Consider the following 21,408-nt stretch of genomic DNA (forward strand, 5'->3'; position numbering starts at 1 on the left):
TATTTTTTGTTTATAGGTCACTAGGTCACTAGGTGTAGGCAAAACCATATATATGAATTAAAAATCAATCATGTTTCTAGTCTATTGCATAGTTACAATGTGTAATCATTGATGTCCCAGGAGCAGGAGTGGTAAACACTGTTGCTGTGTAATTTTAATACATACATCCAGACACAGCATCATTCAAATAATGGAGTTCTATATAACTGAAAAAGAATGTCTGACATTCATACCTGAACAACAAAATCACACAAAAATTATCAATGGAAAACAAATTTATCAACCCATGGAGGTCTGGATTTGGAGTCACACTCAAAATTAAAGTGAAAAACCACACTACAGGCTGATCCAACTTTGTTGTAATGTCCTTAAAACAAGTCAAAATGAGGCTCAGTAGTGTGTGTGGCCTCCACGTGCCTGTATGACCTCCCTACAACGCCTGGGCATGCTCCTGATGAGGTGGCGGTTGGTCTCCTGAGGGATCTCCTCCCAGACCTGGACTAAAGCATCTGCCAACTCCTGGACAGTCTGTGGTGCAACGTGGCGTTGGTGGATGGAGCGAGACATGTCCCAGATGTGCTCAATAGGATTCAAGTCTGGGGAATGGGCGGGCCAGTCCATCTTGCCTTCCTCTTGCAGGAACTGCTGACATACTCCAGCCACATGAGGTCTAGCATTGTCTTGCATTAGGAGGAACCCAGGGCCAACTGCACCAGCATATGGTCTCACAAGGTGTCTGAGGATCTCATCTCGGTACCTAATGGCAGTCAGGCTACCTCTGGCGAGCACATGGAGGGCTGTGCGGCCCCTCAAAGAAATGCCACCCCACACCATGACTGACCCACCGCCAAACCGGTCATGCTGGAGGATGTTGCAGGCAGCAGAACGTTCTCCACAGCATCTCCAGACTCTGTCACATGTGCTCAGGGTGAACCTGCTTTCATCTGTGAAGAGCACAGGGCGCCAGTGGCGAATTTGCCAATCTTGGTGTTCTCTGGCAAATGCCAAACGTCCTGCACGGTGTTGGGCTGTAAAGCATACACCCCACCTGTGGACGTCGGGCCCTCATACCACCCTCATGGAGTCTGTTTCTGACCGTTTGAGCAGACACATGCACATTTGTGGCCTGCTGGAGGTAATTTTGCAGGGCTCTGGCAGTGCTCCTCCAGCTCCTCCTTGCACAAAGGCGGAGGTAGCGGTCCTGCTGCTGGGTTGTTGCCCTCCCACGGCCTCCTCCATGTCTCCTGATGTACTGGCCTGTCTCCTGGTCGCGCCTCCATGCTCTGGACACTATGCTGTACAGACACAGCAAACCTTCTTGCCACAGCTCGCATTGATGTGCCAACCTGGATGAGCTGCACTACCTGAGCCACTTGTGTGGGTTGTAGACTCCGTTGCATGCTACCACTAGAGTGAAAGCACTGCCAGCATTCAAAAGTGACCAAAACATCAGCCAGAAAGCATAGGAACTGAGAAGTGGTCTGTGGTCACCACCTGCAGAACCACTCCTTTATTGGGGGGGGGGGGTCTTGCTAATTGCCTATAATTTCCACTTGTTGTCTATTCCATTTGCACAACAGCATGTGAAATTTATTGTTAATCAAATCAAATTTATTCATATAGCCCTTCGTACATCAGCTGATATCTCAAAGTGTGTACAGAAACCCAGCCTAAAACCTCAAACAGCAAGCAATGCAGGTGTAGAAGCACGGTGGCTAGGAAAAACTCCCTAGAAAGGCCAAAACCTAGGAAGAAACCTAGAGAGGAACCAGGCTATGTGGGGTGGCCAGTCCTCTTCTGGCTGTGCCGGGTGGAGAATATAACAGAACATGGCCAAGATGTTCAGATGTTCATAAATGACCAGCATGGTCCAATAATAATAAGGCAGAACAGTTGAAACTGGAGCAGCAGCACGGCCAGGTGGACTGGGGACAGCAAGGAGTCATCATGTCAGGTAGTCCTGAGGCATGGTCCTAGGGCTCAGGTCCCCCGGGAGAGAGAAAGAAAGAGAGAAAGAGAGAGAGAGCACACTTAAATTCACACAGGACACCGAATAGGACAGGAGAAGTACTCCAGATATAACAAACTGACGCTAGCCCCCTGACACATAAACTACTGCAGCATAAATACTGGAGGCTGAGACAGGAGCAGTCAGGAGACACTGTGGCCCCATCCGTGGACACCCCCGGACAGGGCCAAACAGGAAGGATCAGTGTTAATCAGTGTTGCTTCCTAAGTGGACAGTTTGATTTCACAGAAGTGTGATTGACTTTGAGCAGTGTACATTTATTAATGTCTACATGTTATTTTTTTCTCTCACTTTATTTACTCTATTAAATGTCAACTTTGGGTATGAAAAACAGTCAAACTCCACCTCTTTATTTTGAAATAGAAATTGGGGTGTGCTTTCGGTGGTTGATCAATGATGACAATAAGTTACTTTTTCTGACGAGTGGAAGTAACTGTATTAGTTGACAGTGGAGGGTTTCTATCGTAGCTATCCACTGTAGCTACAGTTAGCTTACGTAAGATAACATAGCACTAGTAGCTAATACTATGAAGATGAGCTTACTGTAACATAGCTGATTCCACTATAGTATCTGGGCAGGGAGGGAGATGTGAAAGATAGATTTGCATCTCTCCCTTTTCAGAGTCTGCTGTGCCGACTCCTCCAATATTTGTTCACGCTATTTCAGAGGATTTAATTTAGGACGGAAGCTGTAGAGATCGATAAGTGGCATTTCTGTAGCCAAATATCTTATCCATAAATGTTTGCAGTTGTTTTTAAGTATTAAATTAAATGGTATTTTATTTTTATTTGATTTATTTCACCTTTATTTAACCAGGTTGGCAAGTTGGCAAGTTCTCATTTACAATTGCGACCTGGCCAAGAAAAAGCAAAGCAGTTCGACACATACAACACAGAATTACACATGGAGTAAAACAAGCATACAGTCAATAATGCAGTAGAAAAATAAGTCTATATACAATGTGAGCAAATGAGGTGAGATAAGGGAGGTAAAGCCAAAAAAAGGCCATGGTGGCGAAGTAAATACAATATAGCAAGTAAAACACTGGAATGGTAGATTTGCAGTGGGAAAAAAGTGCAAAGTAGATATAGAAATAATGGGGTGCAAAGGAGCTAAATAAAGTGCTTAAAGCTAGTGTATGAAGCGAGGGCCAGCCCCTGCGACCTGTATGCTCTCGTTGGCTGGCCCTCGCTTCATACTCGTCACCAAACCCACTGGCTCCAGGTCATCTACAAGACCTTGCTAGGTAAAGTCCCCTCTTATCTCAGCTCGCTGGTCACCATAGCAGCACCCACCTGTAGCACATGCTCCAGCAGGTATATCTCTCTGGTCACTACCAAAAGCAATTCTTACTTTGGCTTTGGTGACAAAACGGATGGCATTGTGAAAGACTGCATCCAATTTATTGAGTAGGGTATTGGAGGCAATTTTGTAAATGACATCACCGAAGTGGAGGATCGGTAGGATGGTCAGTTTTACAAGGGTATGTTTGGCAGCATGAGTGAAATAGGAAATAGGAAGCAAATTCTAGATTTAACTTTGGATTGGAGATGTTTGATGTGAGTCTGAAAGGAGAGTTTATAGTCCAACCTAAGTATTTGTAGTTGTCCACATATTCTAAGTGAGAACCGTCCAGAGTAGTGATGTTGGACGGGCGGGCAGGTGAAGGCAGAGATCAATTGCCTCGTAGGCATGCCCAATTTAGGTTGCCTGGCTACACAGACTCCTTGCTCCGGTCAAACGCTACACCACGTCCACAGACATAGTTTCTTCTCCACCCAATTGACTCCCATTCACTCCTTGAAGGAGAGCTTTCCTTGTCCCAGAATCGTCCAGAATGCACAGCGAGCTCAATTGACATTTACATTTACATTTAAGTCATTTAGCAGACGCTCTTATCCAGAGCGACTTACAAATTGGTGCATTCACCTTATGACATCCAGTGGAACAGCCACTTTACAATAGTGCATCTAAATATTTTAAGGGGGGGGTGAGAAGGATTACTTTATCCTATCCTAGGTATTCCTTAAAGAGGTGGGGTTTCAGGTGTCTCCGGAAGGTGGTGATTGACTCCGCTGTCCTGGCGTCGTGAGGGAGTTTGTTCCACCATTGGGGAGCCAGAGCAGCGAACAGTTTTGACTGGGCTGAGCGGGAACTGTACTTCCTCAGTGGCAGGGAGGCGAGCAGGCCAGAGGTGGATGAACGCAGTGCCCTTATTTGGGTGTAGGGCCTGATCAGAGCCTGGAGGTACTGAGGTGCCGTTCCCCTCACAGCTCCGTAGGCAAGCACCATGGTCTTGTAGCGGATGCGAGCTTCAACTGGAAGCCAGTGGAGAGAGCGGAGGAGCGGGGTGACGTGAGAGACCTTGGGAAGGTTGAACACTAGACGGGCTGCGGCGTTCTGGATGAGTTGTAGGGGTTTAATGGCACAGGCAGGGAGCCCAGCCAACAGCGAGTTGCAGTAATCCAGACGGGAGATGACAAGTGCCTGGATTAGGACCTGCGCCGCTTCCTGTGTGAGGCAGGGTCGTACTCTGCGGATGTTGTAGAGCATGAACCTACAGGAACGGGCCACCGCCTTGATGTTAGTTGAGAACGACAGGGTGTTGTCCAGGATCACGCCAAGATTCTTAGCGCTCTGGGAGGAGGACACAATGGAGTTGTCAACCGTGATGGCGAGATCATGGAACGGGCAGTCCTTCCCGGGAGGAAGAGCAGCTCCGTCTTGCCGAAGTTCAGCTTGAGGTGGTGATCCGTCATCCACACTGATATGTCTGCCAGACATGCAGAGATGCGATTCGCCACCTGGTCATCAGAAGGGGGAAAGGAGAAGATTAATTGTGTGTCGTCTGCATAGCAATGATAGGAGAGACCATGTGAGGTTATGACAGAGCCAAGTGACTTGGTGTATAGCGAGAATAGGAGAGGGCCTAGAACAGAGCCCTGGGGAACACCAGTGGTGAGAGCGCGTGGTGAGGAGACAGATTCTCGCCACGCCACCTGGTAGGAGCGACCTGTCAGGTAGGACGCAATCCAAGCGTGGGCCACGCCGGAGATGCCCAACTCGGAGAGGGTGGAGAGGAGGATCTGATGGTTCACAGTATCGAAGGCAGCCGATAGGTCTAGAAGGATGAGAGCAGAGGAGAGAGAGTTAGCTTTAGCGGTGCGGAGCGCCTCCGTGATACAGAGAAGAGCAGTCTCAGTTGAATGACTAGTCTTGAAACCTGACTGATTTGGATCAAGAAGGTCATTCTGAGAGAGATAGCGGGAGAGCTGACCAAGGACGGCACGTTCAAGAGTTTTGGAGAGAAAAGAAAGAAGGGATACTGGTCTGTAGTTGTTGACATCGGAGGGATCGAGTGTAGGTTTTTTCAGAAGGGGTGCAACTCTCGCTCTCTTGAAGACGGAAGGGCAACGTACATAATATGCGTTAATACAATTACAATGGTTTCCCATCTCCTCAAAAGTATCCCTGGTACTTCCCCAACCCTTCACCGAATGCAAACACATTCGGGACCACCTGATTGGTCCAGAAACGGATGTTTTGGACAAGAGCCAGAACACACGTGGGCAAAACAGCGATTCAAAGATGATACGCTTATTGGTTAAAGGCAATCCTATCACTGATTACTTTGTTTTGTACAACACCCTCCGTGCCCCTTTGCCATCATTGAAGTAAGTTGTGGTCTCAGACTAAAGTATGTAGAGAACGACAGAGCACATAAAAATAATCTGTTCTCAGTGGCAACACTCACTACCAAGTTACAAACTGCCTCAGGAAGCAGTCAGCACAATAACTGTTCGTCGGGAGCTTCATAAAATGTTCCATGGCCGAGCAGCTGCACACAAGCCTAAGATCACCATGCGCAATGCCAAATGTCGGCTGGAGTGGTGTAAAGTTCGCTGCCATTGGACTCTGGAGCAGTGGAAACACATTCTCTGTTCTTGTGCTGACATCTGGCAGTCCGACAGACAAATCTGTGTTTTGCAGATGCCAGGAGAAAGCTACCTGCCCGAATGCATAGTGTCAACTGTAAATTTTGGTGGAGGAGAAATAATGGTTCGGGCTTTACCCTTAGTTCCAGTGAAATCTTAACATCACAGCATACAATGACATTCTAGACTATTCGGTGCTTCCAGCATTGTGGCAACAGTTTGGGGAAGGCCCTTTCCTGTTTCACCCCCATTTGTCAAGAACAGTGTGGAAGAACTCGACTGGCCTTCAGAGCCCTGATCTCAACCCCATTGAACACCTTTGAGATTAATTGGAATGTTGACTGCGAGCCAGGTCTAATCGCCCAACATCAGAGCCCGACCTCACTAGCAACTCCATACTAGTGTCCATGATTTTGAAATTAGATGTTCGACCACATACTTTTGGTGATGTAGTGTACGTGGTGGTAATTGTTACCAGTGTGCACTTGGCTGTACAAAGGAATGATGAGGGGGCCATCTTGTGGCCAATAAATGAAAAACAATAGGTCAATCCCCAAATAGGTCAATTCTGGCTCATAGAAATCATCAACATGTATTGATCACTTCTTTACTAATGCGGCAGAAATTTGTTTGAAAGCAGTATCCAAATCCATCAGATGTAGTGATCACAATATAGTAGCCATAAAACCAAAGTTCCAAAGGCTGTGCCTAATATAGTGTATAAGAGGTCATACAATAAGTTTTGTAGTGTTTCCTATGTTGTTGATGTGAAGAATATTTGTTGGACCGTGGTGTGTAATGAGAAGCAACCAGGCACTGCACTGACACATTTATGCACCCATTATGACTGTACAAACTTAAATCCCAGTGGCTTGATGAGGAATTTAAAACATGTATGGTTGAGAGGGGTGAGGCTAAATAAATGGCAAATAGGTCTGGCTGCACAACAGATTGGCAAACGTACTGCAAATTGAGAAATCATGTGACTAAACTAAATTAGAAACTACACTATGAAATAAAGAAGCATAGTAAAAAGCTATGGAGCACCTTAAATGACATTTTGGGCAAAAAGACCAACTCTGCTCCATCATTCATTGAATCAGATGACTAATTCATCACAAAACCCACTGATATTGCCAGCTACTTTAAGATAAGCAAGATGGAATATTACTGAGGATAATAGCGGATGATATTGCCACTCCTAAACTCAGCAAAAAAATAAATGTCCCTTTTTCAGGACCCCGTCTTTCAAAGATATGTAAAAACCCAAATTACAATGAAGTTCTGTGAAGTTAAGGGTTTAAACACTGGTTCATTGAAAAAGCATGGGAAACATAAACAATTAATGAACATGCACCTGTGGAATGGTCAATAAGACAAACAGCTTAGTCGCAGTTATGAACACTTAGGACACTAAGGAGGCCTTTCCACTGACTCTGAAAAACACCAAAAGAAAGATACCCAGGTTCCCTGCTCATCTGTGCGAACGTGCCTTAAGCATGCTGCAAGGAAGCATGAGGACTGCAGATGTGGCCAGGACAATAAATTGCAATGTCCATGCTGTGAGACGCCTAAGACAGCGTTACAGGGTGGCAGGACTGACAGCTGATCGTCCTCGCAATGGCAGACCACGTATAACAACAACTGCACAGGATCGGTACATCCAAACATAACACCTGGGGACAGGTACAGGATGGCAACAACTGCCCGAGTTACCCCAGGAACGCACAATCGCTCCATCAGTGCCGACTGTCCACAATAGGCTGAGAGAGGCTGGGCAGAGGGCTTGTCGGCCTGTTGCAAGGCAGGTCATCACCAGACATCACCTATGCTCTTCACTGACGAGGGGTGATGTTTCAGGGGTGATGGTCGGATTCGCGTTTATGGTCGAAGGAATGAGCGTTACACTAGGCCTGTACACTGGAGCGGGATCGATTTGGAGGGTCCGTCATGGTCTGGGGCAGTGTGCACAGCATCATCGGACTGTGCTTGTTGCCATTGCAGGCAATCTCAATGCTGCGCATTACAGGGAAGACTTCCTCCTCCCTCATGTGGTACCCTTCCTGCACACTCATCCTGACATGACCCTCCAGCATGACAATGCCACCAGCCATACTGCTCGTTCTGTGCGTGATTTCAGATTTCAGTGTTCTGCCATGGCCAGCGAAGAGCCTGGACCTCAATCCCATTGAGCACGTCTGGGACCTGTTGGATCGGAGGGTGAGGGATAGGGCCATCCCCCCGAGAAATGTCCGGGAACTTACAGGTACCTTGGGGGAAGAGTGGGGTAACATCTCACAGCAAGAACTGGCAAATCTGGTACAGTCCATAAGGAGGAGATGCAGCTGGTGGCCACACCAGATACCGACTGTTACTTTTGATTTTGACCCCCCCCCTCGGTTGAGGGACACATTTTTCAATTTCTGTTCGTCACGTCTGTGGAACTTGTTCAGTTTGTGTCTCAGTTGTTGAATCTTATGTCATACAAATATTTACACATGTTAAGTTTGCTGAAAATAAACACAGTTGACAGTGAGAGGACGTTTCTTTTTTTGCTGAGTTTATTTGCCATATCTTTAATTTAAGCATACTAGAAAGTGTGTGCCCTCAGGCCTGGAGGGAAGCAAAAGTTATTCCCCTACTTAAGGATAGTAAAGCCCCCTTTACTGTCTCAAATAGCCAACCAATCAGCCTGTTACAAACTTTTAGAAAAACATTTGACCAGACACAATTTTAAAGTGAACAAATTCACAACAGACTTTCAGCACTCTTATAGGGAAAGGCATTCAACAAACTTACACAAATGACAGAAATTGATAATTAAAAAGATTGGGGGGGCTGTGTTGTTATTCATTGTGGTTGACATTATCGACCACAGTTCATAGAAAAACTTGTTATGGCTCTACACCCCTGCTATATTGTGAGTGTTCCCTACAATAAAATCCAGGAATTCCCCAGGGCAGCTGTCTAAGCCCCTTACTTCTTTCAATCATTACTAATGACCCCTGCTTTTATTTATTTTTTATTACTAACGACATGCCAGTGACAGAGTAAAGTCTGTGTATCTATGTATGCGGATGACTCAACACTATACACGTCAGCTACTACAGCGACTGAAATGACTGCAACACTTAGTTGCAGTTAGTTTCAGAATGGGTCGCAAGGATTAAGAGTCCTCAATATTAAAAAAAACGATACGCATTGTATTTGAGACAAATAATTCACTAAACCTCAAAAGTTTGCAATGAATAATGTCGACTGCATCCTTATGTAACACATGTATCACTAGCCACTTTAACTATGCCACTTTGTTTACTTTGCCTACACACTCATCTCATATGTATATACTGTACTCGATACCATCTACTGTATGCTGCTCTGTACCATCACTCATTCATATATCCTTATGTACATGTTCCTTATCCCCTTACACTGTGTATAAGACAGTAGTTTTGGAATTGTTAGTTAGATTACTTGTTGGTTATCACTGCATTGTCGGAACTAGAAGCACAAGCATTTCGCTACACTCGCATTTAACATCTGCTAACCATGTGTATGTGACAAATAAAATTTGATTGGATTTGATTTAACTGAGCAAGTTGAGGAGACTGAACTGCTTGGAGTAATCCTGGACTGTAAACTGTCATGGTCATAACATATTCATACAACAATAGCTAAGATGGGTAGAAGTCTGTCCATAATAAAGTGCTGCTTCGCATTCTTAACAGCACTATAAACAAGACAGGTCATACAGGCCCTAGTTTCGTCGCACCTGGACTAGTGTTCAGTCCTGTCGTCAAGTGCCACAAAGGAAAATTGCAATTAGCTCAGAACAGGGCAGCACGGCTGGCCCTCAAGTACAGAGATAGCTAACATTAATAATATGCATGTCAATCTCTCTTGGCTCAAAGTGGAGGAGATTGACTTCATCACTACTTGTATTTGTGAGAAGTATTGACATGTTGAATGCACCGAGCTGTCTGAACTACTGGCAGACAGCTCGGTCAGCCATGCTTACCCCACAAGACATGCCACAATAGGTCTCTTGACAGTCCCCGAGACCAGAACAGACTATGGGAGGCGTACATAGAGCCATGGCTACATGGAATGCTATTCCACATCAAGTAACTGATGCAAGTAGTAAAATTAGACTTAAAAAACAAATACAAATACACCTTACAAGAGAGCGGGGACTGTTAAGCAACACAAACATAGGCACAGACACATGCATACACACAATAACATGCGCATTTCTACACACACGTACACAGAGTAGGGGCATGAGAGCACACACTTAAGATGTTGTGAAATCTGTGGTAAAATGTATTGTAATGTTTTTAAAAATGTATAACGGCCTTCATTTTGCTGGACCCCAGGAATTAAGATGTTGTGAAATCTGTGGTAAAATGTATTGTAATGTTTTTAAAAATGTATAACGGCCTTCATTTTGCTGGACCCCAGGAAGAGTGGCATCAGCTAATGGGGATCCAAAAAGACAAAATATTCACAGATAACGAAGGAAAAACAATTCCCCCACTCCTAAGTCAAAGACTTGAACATTTGGCCTTGTTTCTATCTCAATGGTGTTCAGATTGACTTGGTTGGTGGCACTGCTCATTTTCTGAAGCTGGGGTATGAATCATATTTCCCCTTTCTTAGTACATGTCTGAGGGGTATCCTACAAAGCAAGACTTAGCCAGCTAACTTACAAGAATATTCTGAAATAACTATGTATTATTTTAAGAAGATAAGCATAACATGGGCATGGTCTGACTCATCAACCAAAAACACCTATGAACCAGAAAATCAAGTTATTTCAGGTTGTTTATCAATTTTAGCTGGCTTGATCCTGCTTTGTAGTATATCCCTCTGGTCTGTAAGACGTGAAACTAGCTGGGTAGATAAGCATCCGAGTGGCCATCGATGAGCCCCCTCCCTGACAACTTGAAGTTAGTAAAACTAAATGAAAGACAACTGTTGCTCATGGAGTCAGTTTGCACAGTTGAAGTTGAGTGGTGAGCGATGTGCACAAAAGGTTGAGAGTTTGTGTCACAGTTGGGATGGAACTCGCTGTTACAATCTCACTGTTGTCAACTGAATAATGCTATATTTGGACTAACAGAGCAGTTTGATATAACCTATTGTTTATTTATGTTATGGAAGTTAGTGTAATTTTCAAAAATGTAAAACAAAGTGGTTAAGGTAGAACAATTTATAAACATTCCATAAATATGCAAGAAATGTTATACCATATGGGCAGGTACAATGGTGAGTTAATGACACTGAGGCATCATGAGTTAGTAAAAAAATTATACTATGCTTTGTACAAACACCATCTGTTCATCTTATTATATAGCTACTGGCAACAATGTTGAGTATCAAACCAAATCAGACGCATTTGTGTCAATAATTTGGCAAATATAAAAACCAAACTGTAAAAAAAAAACACAGAATAACCCATAAAAATCTAGAACCACCTAAATAAAATCATTAAAGCTTCGGTCAATAAACAGGCAACATGTTTGCATTATTAATAATAAAGATATTTAAAATTCAGCCCCCAAACATCAGAGATTGTTATTTTTCCATTACACATTTTTCTCATGTTAAAAAACTGATGCTTTTCATTAAAAAAATGAATTTAGTAGTGTAAATTTTTTTTTTTTTTTTTTAATCAAGCAAAACTCATAGGTTACTACTGTATGACTCTTTTAGGAAACGACAGGTCATTAATGCAATTTCACTAGGAGAAAAACATGTATCACACAATTTCATAGTGTAGTTTTAAGACTAAGTGAAATGAGCGCACACGGCAGTTTATGTTAGCAAGGCTCCTGTGGTCCACTTGATGTCCCATGTGAGGGACTTATGTTCTGAAGAGGAGACTTATGCAGATGAGTTGATGCTCTGCTTGTAGACGGCATGGTAAGCGTTTCTCAGTAGCACGTAGGGGAAGCATGACTCCAGGAGGTCCATGGTGAGGAATGGAGACTCTTGTACAATCTGAAACCAAACCAAATACATGTATTTTGTGACGAAACCGTAACGCTTCCGACTCCAGACTAACCATTGCCCTGTGCAGCATGGGTTTAAAGCCCACCTGCACCTTGTGTATTTCTCTGTCTTCCCCACTCACATATGACTTTATCTCAATAAAAAAGAAAATATGAATTTAAAAAATACAGTATGTATAAAAAAAGATTCTCAGAGAAAATGTGTGGGTGTGAACTTTTATTTATCATACATATGCATAATGATAATTGGTGACATTCATAGATGGGATGGGACATTATTTAGGCAATATGCTGTTTTAAATAATTGTCTACTTCCCACGAACATCACATAATAAAAGTAGCTAAATAAATTACCATTTGCAGTATTCGGAAATCTCCTTGGGTAATGTGCCATACCGTATTGTGCCATCCCAAATATATTGAATCTGCACAAATACTCACCATGTCCAGCAGCAGGTACACAGACTCCCTGTTTCGTGTCGTCATTTTGTCCGTCTCCTGGCCAATCTTCAGCAAGCTGGAAGATGCCAGCTGTACATACCAAAACAGCAGAGGATTAAAGATCTGCAGCAAAACTGATTTATTTTAAGTTGCTCATCAATTTCAAAAATAAGTTTGAAGTTTTCAAAGATCATGCATTTCAGAAACTGCTCAGTAGTGGGGGGAAAAAAGTTGTGACAAATCCATTTGTAATGTTAAAGTGAATCTGGGATTCAAACAACAAAGCGGTCACCTTGCCACTTTTTTGACCAACAGCTGAGGGATGGGGCTGGAGAAATGTAGTCACTCTCAAATTCAGACAGAGCCATAATACGTGGTCTGGCCCGCCATGAGGTCAACATTACATGTCCTGAAGCTATACAGTGTTTGTTTACAATTACTTTGTTTACAAACAATGAAGTAAAACAAGCTCACATTTTGAGTTTAGATGGGGTAAGAAAGCTTAACTAAACTTCTAAGTTATATGCAAGAATCAATGGCTAAATATAATTAATGTAAAAGTACAAAAATGGATGCACCAATCCAATGTGCTAAATCGCAGGGAGGGAAAGGAAAACATGCATATAATAGATCGATGTTGACAAGAGCGACATGTTGCACTTACAGCCAGAAATTCTTTGAGACGATCTTCAATGCTTCCCTTGTGAATGGTGAACAAGGCAGCAGCTATCTGGTTGACAGCTTTCGCCAGACAGTGAATATTGTTGCAGTGTCCTTAGAAAGATTGAGGAAAACATTTACTTCTCAGTTATCACAGTCCAACAACAATTGCTTGACTGTTTACCTTTGATACCTCAAATCTCTCTATAGTTATATACAAAATCAATTGAAAGTAGTAGCCAAATAGTTATTGGTTACTACTTACTAAAACTACATACTGTGTACTAATCATAATACGTACAACTATGGAACATACGGTTCTAATAAAAAATATGCAGTAAACAAACACATATCAATATACTAGGCTCATTCATACTGAGAAGGCATCACATAACATGCAATCGCGCCTGTTCCCCGCCATTCATTTATTTTGGAAGCGCACGTCTCCTTATCTGATGATCAGCTGTTTTCGAACACACGTGGGTCTGAAAAGACGTTTCTCTTGTTCAATAGCATTCGTACTAGATGAAAAGCTGAAATGAGCATACCATACTGGCATATAAAGCATACCAAATGTTCCATATTTCACATAGACCTACTAAAAAAGATTATATTTTCGCAAACCTGATCAGAGTACTTACTATTTAGAAAGTGTATGCGGACATGGCCACTGTGTACTAACCATACTACTAGTGATGCACCGGTATGACATTTTTGGCCGATACCGATATCCAATATTTTCCTTCCCAAAAAACCTGATACCGATATTTACGTTTTTAGTGACCTTTTAAGCATTCTAGTACAGTTAAATAGTTCACACACAGAAGGACGCAGCAGTCTAAGGCACTGAATCTCAGTGCAAGAGGCGTCACTACATCCCTGGTTCGAATCCAGGCTGTATCACATCCGGCTGTTATTGAGAGTCCCATAGGGCGCCGCACAATTGGCCCAGCGGCATCTGGGCCATTATTGTGCTTTTTATAATTCTACTATTTGTATTAATTTGCATCACTGTCAATGAAATATTTTTATTTTGAAGGCAAACCGCAAATTCCACTATTGTGCCTAATCCTTATTGTGGCTAGCTTCACAACACATAACCGGGTCCGGTCGAGCCTCACTAGCAAGATGAAGCTAGCTGGCTGCTTATAACGTTAGCTTTGGGCAACGGTCCTTCTGTAGCTCAGTTGGTAGAGCATGGTGCTTGTAACGCCAGGGTAGTGGGTTCGATCCCCGGGACCACCCATACGTAGAATGTATGCACACATGACTGTAAGTCGCTTTGGATAAAAGCGTCTGCTAAATGGCATATATAAGTAGATGGCTAGCTATTTGTTTTCATGAACTGAAGTTCAATTTCAGTTCGCGAACAACAAGTGGCAACCTAGCTAATACTTACTCACAATGATTCCTAAATCATTGGTAAGAATAATGAAAATTAATGCAGTTTCTACTGGTCATTGTTTTCAAGCTGGTTGTATTGGTGCTAGCTAGGTACCCCAGAAGCTGCGGTCGAACAAATGATGCTTCATTACCAACACAGTATTGTAAACACATCGTTTGTAGACTTTTGTACAGCTTTGACAGTGCTACGGTATCTTTTTTGACACAAAGACCCAAATGGCGTTCAATAGTACGTATGTCTTGAAATTAATAGCAGTGACGCTGTTACTGTCTAACTCCGGTAGGGTAACATCTGAAAAATAGCACCCTTGGTAGTGTGTACCGTTGCTCGATCAGTTGGCGAAAGCCAACATTACCCACGACAGAACGGTTGATTGTCAAGGGGAATGAATTCCATTATCTTGGCTTTAATGGATTTTGCCTTTTGAGTTGTCTCGCTGAAATTCCTACTCTTTCAAATGACTGCTCTATCCACACAGCAGACATTTTGGCCTAGGTTAGGAATGCTGTGTTGCATGTGTAGAGCAACATTTTACGTGGCGTCATTACGTCATATAGGTATGCAAGAAAGTTTTGACATCAGTTTTTAACATCGCCGTTAAACTAGACATCGGGCCGATACCGATGTTGGCATTTTTAGCTAATATCGGTTAGTTCTGATATGTTCACCGATATATCGTGCATCCCTACATACTATTAAGGATATAGGGCCTGTCCGAATACCCATACTTGTGTTCTAAAAAGTACTCAGACATATCTATGTCTGCGCCTGGTGGGCTCTATGGTTAATCAGATATGGCCACTATTACCCAAACGGCCATTGACATATAGAAATGATAGAAATACCTTCGATTGCAGGGCTATATTGAGACATGACGTTGCTGGCCAGAGTTGGCATGGAAACGGCAACGAAGACCATGAGCAGACAGGCGATCTTATACTCCTCCTCTGGGCTTATGTTTTCTGGAAACAGTGGTATTATGTACAGTTAATAACTGGATGACAATCAAACAGTTGCTCTTAGAAAACAATGTCAAAGCTCTGCCAACTACACCACAATCATGGTTTATGTTTTTCCAGGTAGCAGTATTCAGTACGGCCAGGCTTTCCTTTTGTAATGAATTGAAGATACACATGAGAAACCTGCACACTGTGCGGGTTTCTTCTTTTTTTCTCATCTTATTCGCCTGTTACCATGCACCTGCAAAGAAGATAGCTCAGATGTGCGAGTGCCTTTAGAATTTTGAACATACACATAAAATGAACATCTTCCTCAAATGTGTTTATTTCCATTGGCAAACACTGTCAGCCCTTTGCAGGGGGCTAGTTTTGGCTCTCACCTGATTTCTGTGAAGAAAGGGCCACCACTAAGGCTGGGTCTATCTCACAGGGCAGGCCTGCTGCAGACGACAGCTCATACACATTCATGGCCACCTGACAGAAAGAGGAAATCATAGACTCAGCCATAAAAACACTATCATCCATCATCTGCAAAAGTGTTTCCAAAATCTATCCTCCAGTACCAGGGACACCAATTCCACCTATTTTATGTATTCCAGAACTAGCACACCTGATTCAACTAATGCAGGACTTGGTGATTGGTTAACCAATTGAATCAGGTGTGCTCATACTGGAATACATCAAAAAAGTCTAACTGCATATGGGGTACTCAAGAGAGGTTTGGGAAAGACTGATCTTGACTGTTGTCTCCATTGTAACCCACGAGAAAGGTCCTATATACACACACACACACGTTGCCTCCTACCTTCATGTCAGTCTCTCTGGGAATGTGGTCCTTGAAATCCTCGACGGAGCTCACCAGGAAAGGAATGTGGAAGGACAGCACCTGACGACAGGTGATGGGACAGAAAAATGGGTCACATTTGAGTGCCGGTATGTTGTCATGTTAAATCTAGTTACTGGCATCTTTCTTTCACATCTTTCATATTTTTATACATTTTATTGGACAGAGAAAGTGGGGAATAATAGGACGAGAGTGCGTTTTCAAACCCATGTCGACACTGGTATAGAAGTGCTGTAGGCGGTGGCACTAACTGTTATGGCACCCAAGCTACATTAATGGCAATTTTGACTTGATCTTATTTGTACCCAGATATACAGCAGAGGACTTCAGTGATGATACAGAGGCCGAGTTAGTGAGAGTGACACAGTATTGGCCAGGATAAGTGTTGTGACTGGACTTACGTCGCGGAGTGCTTCCTGGGCCAGTGATCGGAATGACAAGATGACTCCAATAATAGTCATCCTTTTCAGGACGCTGTCAACAGCTACAGAACACAGACAAAGACACAAACAAGGCTTTAACCTCCCGTAAAAGAGTTTCAAAATGAAAAAAACTAACTAAAGAGACTTCAGTGCTGATCTGAGGGAAAACCATTTAGGGAGCACATCTTGAGTCATTACCACATACGGGATGTGCTTAATATGGCAACAAGTCACACTGAGTCTTCTGTTTTGGGGCTACAAGAGTAAGACATGGGCAAGGCAAGAGAAAGACAGACGTACATGAGAGCTTTTTAAAGAGGGCAGCCATCTGCTCTGGCTTATCAAAGCTGGTCCTCATCTGGTTCAGAACTTCCACATTGTCCACCACCAGTTTCTATGAAAGTGAGAAGGAAGGGGGAGAGCGAGAAAGAGAGCCAGACACAGAAAAAACAGAGAACAAAATAAAGGAAAGAGAGAGATACTATTCATGAGATTCATGAAAAAGAGCCCAGGGACATCAGCATCAGTACAAAAAGCTCTGAAGGAAAACAAAAAAACGCCTCTGATTCAGTCAGTGACCACACCTTGAGTTCTGCCACCTGGGAGGATATGTGCCACATGAGGCTCTCGCTGAGGAACTTCATGCCATAGGGTCCCAGCAGCTCTGAGAGTGACCTCATCTCTGTGGGAAAGACAGCGAGCAGGGGGATGTCAGAAATGCTTTGTGTCAACGCGTCACGATTCATACTCCTCTCGTTTATCCCCAATGATTTTGGGATTTAAGTATGTAGGTGGCCATGATTAAAATGTACACATATTTAACCTGATAAAGGCTGCAAGGCTTTCCCCCAAAAATGACGTGTCCTAGAGTGGCGGAATATTGACAAAACTATATTTCACTACACAGTAGCCTCAGCATACACTGTACCCATCACGTCACATTATCCTATTCAGGACAGGCTACAAATTCCTGCTCAAAGTATTGCAAGCCTCTATTATGTCTAATAAATTATTCTGATGGTCTCACCGGATATATCGGAGTACTCCTCAGCATTAAAGGTGAGCTCGTTCTCCGTAGGCAGGTTGACAAAAGCCTTCATGGCAGGGAAGTAGGCAATGTGGCCGTTACTTACCTGCCGGAGCAAGGTCTCCAGGTACCTATGGACACACAAGCAGACTCAATCTCACTGGGTGACACGATCGAAAAGATATCTATCAAGAGTGCTGATCTAGGATCAGGTCCCCCAGTCCATGTTATCTTATGTAAATGTAAATTGTGATCCCAAATAAACACTGCTACTCTGAGACGCTTAATACATATGGCCCAAAACTCCATCTACTCACTGGACATTTTTTTTGTCCTGGTTTTGTGAGGAATCACCTAGGTGACATAATACAGTGCCTTGGGAAATGATGAATCCCTCTTGGTGTTTTTCCTATTTTTTTGCATTACAACCTGCAATTTAAATAGATTTGATTTGGATTTCATGTAATGGACAAAAATTGGTGAAGCGGAAAAAAATGACTCGTTTCAAAAAAATTCTAAACAAAAAAGTGGTGCGTGCATATCTATTCACCCCTTTGCTATGAAGCCCTTAAATAATATCTGGTGCAAACAATTAACTTCAGAAGTCACATAATTCGTTAAATAAAGTCCACCTGTGTGCAATCTAAGTGTCGCATGATTGGTCACATGATCTCAGTACATATACCTCTGTTCTGAAAGGCCTCAGAATCTGCAACACCTCTGAGCAAGAGGCACCACCAAGCAAGCGGCATCATGAAGACCAAGGAGCTCTCCAAATAGGTCAGGGACAAAATTGTGGAGAAGTACAGATCAGGGTTGGGTTAAAAAAAAATCTGAAACTTTGAACATCCCACGGAGCACCATTAAATCCATTATTAAAACCTGGAAAGAATGGCACCACAGCAAACCTGCCAAAAGAGTGCCGCCCACAAACACTCACGGACCAGGCAAGGAGGGCATTAATCAGAGAGGCAACAAAGACCCCAAAGATAACCTTTAAGGAGCTGCAAAGATCCACAGTGGAGATTGGAGTATCTGTCCATAGGACCACTTTAAGCCATACACTCCACAAAGCTGGGCTTTACGGAAGAGTGGCCAGAAAAAATATATAGCTTGAAAAAAAAAAATAAGCAAACACATTTAGTGTTCGTCAAAAGGCATGTGGGAGACTCCCCAAACACATGGAAGGTACTCTGGTCAGATGAGGCTAGAATTGAACTTTTTGGCCATCAAGGAAAATGCTATGTCTAACGCAAACCTAACACCTCTCATCACCCCGAGAACCCTATCTCCACAATGAAGCATGATGGTAGCAGCATGATTTTCATCAGCAGGGACTGGGAAACTGGTCAGAATTTAATGGTGCCAAATGGTGCTAAATACAGGGTGCTAAATACAGGGTGCTAAATACAGGGAAATTCTTGAGGGAAACCTGTTTCAATCTTTCAGAGATTTGAGACTGGGATAGAGGTTCAGCTTCCAGCAGGACAATGACCCTAAGCATACTGCTAAAGCAACACTTGAGTGGTTTAACGGAAAACATTTACATGTCTTGGAATGGCCTAGTCAAATCCCAGACCTCAATCCAATTGAAAATCTGCGTTATGACTTTGCTGTACACCAGCTGAACCCATCCAACTTGAAGGAGATGGAGCAGTTTTGCCTTGAAGAATGGGGAAAAAATCAGTGGCTAGATGTGTCAAGCTTATAGAGACATACCCCAAGAGACTTGCAGCTGTAATTGCTGTAAACGGTGGCTCTTCAAAAGTATTGACTTTGGGGGGGTGAATAGTTATGCACGCTCAAGTTAATTTTCTTGTTTGTTTCACAATAAAAAAAAATGTTGCATCTTCAAAGTGGTAGGCATGTTGTGTAAATCAAATGATTACACCCCCCCCCCAAAAAATGAACTTTAATTCCAGGTTGTAATGAAACAAAATAGGAAAAATGCCAAGTGGGTGAATACCAAGCCGACGTCGTATGTAAACTGAGGACTGGTGTGTTGGTTGGGTGGGACTCACCAGTTGGTGTAGAGGCTGGTGATGGTGGGCTCCCCATGGCTGTCCAGGTGCTGAGTCTGCTGCAGCAGCACGTTGTTGAACACCCGCGTGATGTCAATCTGCACATAGTTCTCGATGGACTGCAGCACCGTCATGTAGGAACGCACGCTGGTGAGCAGCTCGGAGGGCTTGGCGATCTCTTGCGTAGCCTGGTTGTACATGGTCATCCCCACGATGGACCTGAAAGAAGAGGGAGCATCATGAGTCTTGGATTGATCTATAGATTGTATCTATCGATCACATTGTTTCAATCCATGGTAATGTATCATAACAGTTGAAGTCAGAGGTTTACATACACCTCAGCCAAATACATGATGCTGCCACCCCCGTGCTTCACGGTTGGGGTGGTGTCCTTCGGCTAGCAAGCCTCCCTCTTTTTACTCCAAACATAACAATGTTCATTATGGCCAAACAGTTCTATTTTTGATTCATCAGACCAGACACATTTCTCCAAAAAGTACGATCTTGTCCCCATGTGCAGTTGCAAACCATAGTCTTTTTTTATGGCGGTTTTAGAGCAGTGGCTTCTTCAGTGCTGAGAGTCCTTTCAGGTTATGTTGATAAAGGACTTGTCTTACTGTGGATATAGATTATTTTGTACCTGTTTCCTCCAGCATTGTCACAAGGTCCTCTGCTCTTGTTCTGTAAATGATTTGCACTTTTCGCACCAAAGTACGTTCATCTCTGAGCGGTATGACGGCTGCGTGGTCCCATGGTGTTTATACTTTGAGTTTCTAAAAAAAATGTAATTTATTTATGTATTATTTTTTTCTCCCCAATTTCGTGGTATCCAATTGGTAGTTTGTCTTGTCTCATCGCTGCAACTCCCGTACGGACTCGGGAGAGGCGAAGGTCGAGAGCCATGCGTCCCCCAAAACACAACCCAAACTAGCCGCACTGATTGACACAACGCACATTCAACCCGGAAGATAGCCGCACTAATGTGTCGGAGGAAACACCGTATACCCGGCGACCTGGTCAGCGTGCACTGCGCCCAGCCCGCCACAGGAGTCGCTAGTACGCGATGAGAAAAGGATATCCCTGCCGGCCAAACCCTCCCTAACCCGGACAACACTGGGCCAATTGTGAGTCGCCCCATGGACCTCCTGGTCGCGGCCGGCTGCGACAGAGCCTGGGTGGCACAGCTAGCACTGCAATGCAGTGCCTTAGACCACTGCGCCCCATGGTGTTTATAACTGCGTACTATTCTTTGTACAGATGAATGTGGTACCTTCAGGCATTTGGAAATTGCTCCCAAGGATGAACCAGACTTGGAGGTCTACCATTTTTTTCTGAGGTCTTCATTTCTTTTGATATTTCCATGATGTCAAGCAAAGAGGCACTGAGTTTGAAGGTAGGCCTTGAAATACATCCACAGGTACACCTCCAATTGACTCAAATGATGTCAATTAGCCTATCAGAAGCTTCTAAAGCCATGACATACTTTTCTGGAATGTTCCAAGCATTTTAAAGGCACAGTCAACTTAGTGTATGTAAACTTTTGACCCACTGGAATTGTGATACTGTGAATTATCAGTGAAATAATCTGTAAACAATTGTTGGAAAAATGACTTGTGTCATGCAAAGTAGATGTCCTAACCGACTTGCCAA

General features: G+C 43.5%; 1 protein-coding gene across 4 annotated transcripts in view; it reads right to left on the minus strand.

Annotated features, from left to right (window-relative positions):
• Positions 1-11,088: 11,088 nt before the first annotated feature.
• The window catches only part of LOC124007675 (nck-associated protein 1-like), a 47,037-nt gene continuing 36,717 nt past the window's right edge, over positions 11,089-21,408 (minus strand). For 3 of the 4 annotated variants that reach the window (XM_046318361.1, XM_046318360.1, XM_046318362.1), the window contains 11 exons: positions 19,759-19,977; positions 17,738-17,868; positions 17,295-17,392; positions 17,011-17,104; positions 16,690-16,772; positions 16,250-16,330; positions 15,825-15,918; positions 15,331-15,447; positions 13,085-13,194; positions 12,421-12,510; positions 11,089-11,968 (listed from right to left, as the gene is read on the minus strand). In XM_046318361.1, coding sequence (XP_046174317.1) covers positions 11,852-11,968; positions 12,421-12,510; positions 13,085-13,194; positions 15,331-15,447; positions 15,825-15,918; positions 16,250-16,330; positions 16,690-16,772; positions 17,011-17,104; positions 17,295-17,392; positions 17,738-17,868; positions 19,759-19,977 — 1,234 coding nt within the window. In that variant the 3' untranslated portion in view covers positions 11,089-11,851. The other variant, XM_046318363.1, reaches the window with a different exon arrangement.

Source organism: Oncorhynchus gorbuscha, linkage group LG21, assembly GCF_021184085.1.
Source record: "Oncorhynchus gorbuscha isolate QuinsamMale2020 ecotype Even-year linkage group LG21, OgorEven_v1.0, whole genome shotgun sequence".
Classification (NCBI taxonomy): domain Eukaryota; kingdom Metazoa; phylum Chordata; class Actinopteri; order Salmoniformes; family Salmonidae; genus Oncorhynchus; species Oncorhynchus gorbuscha.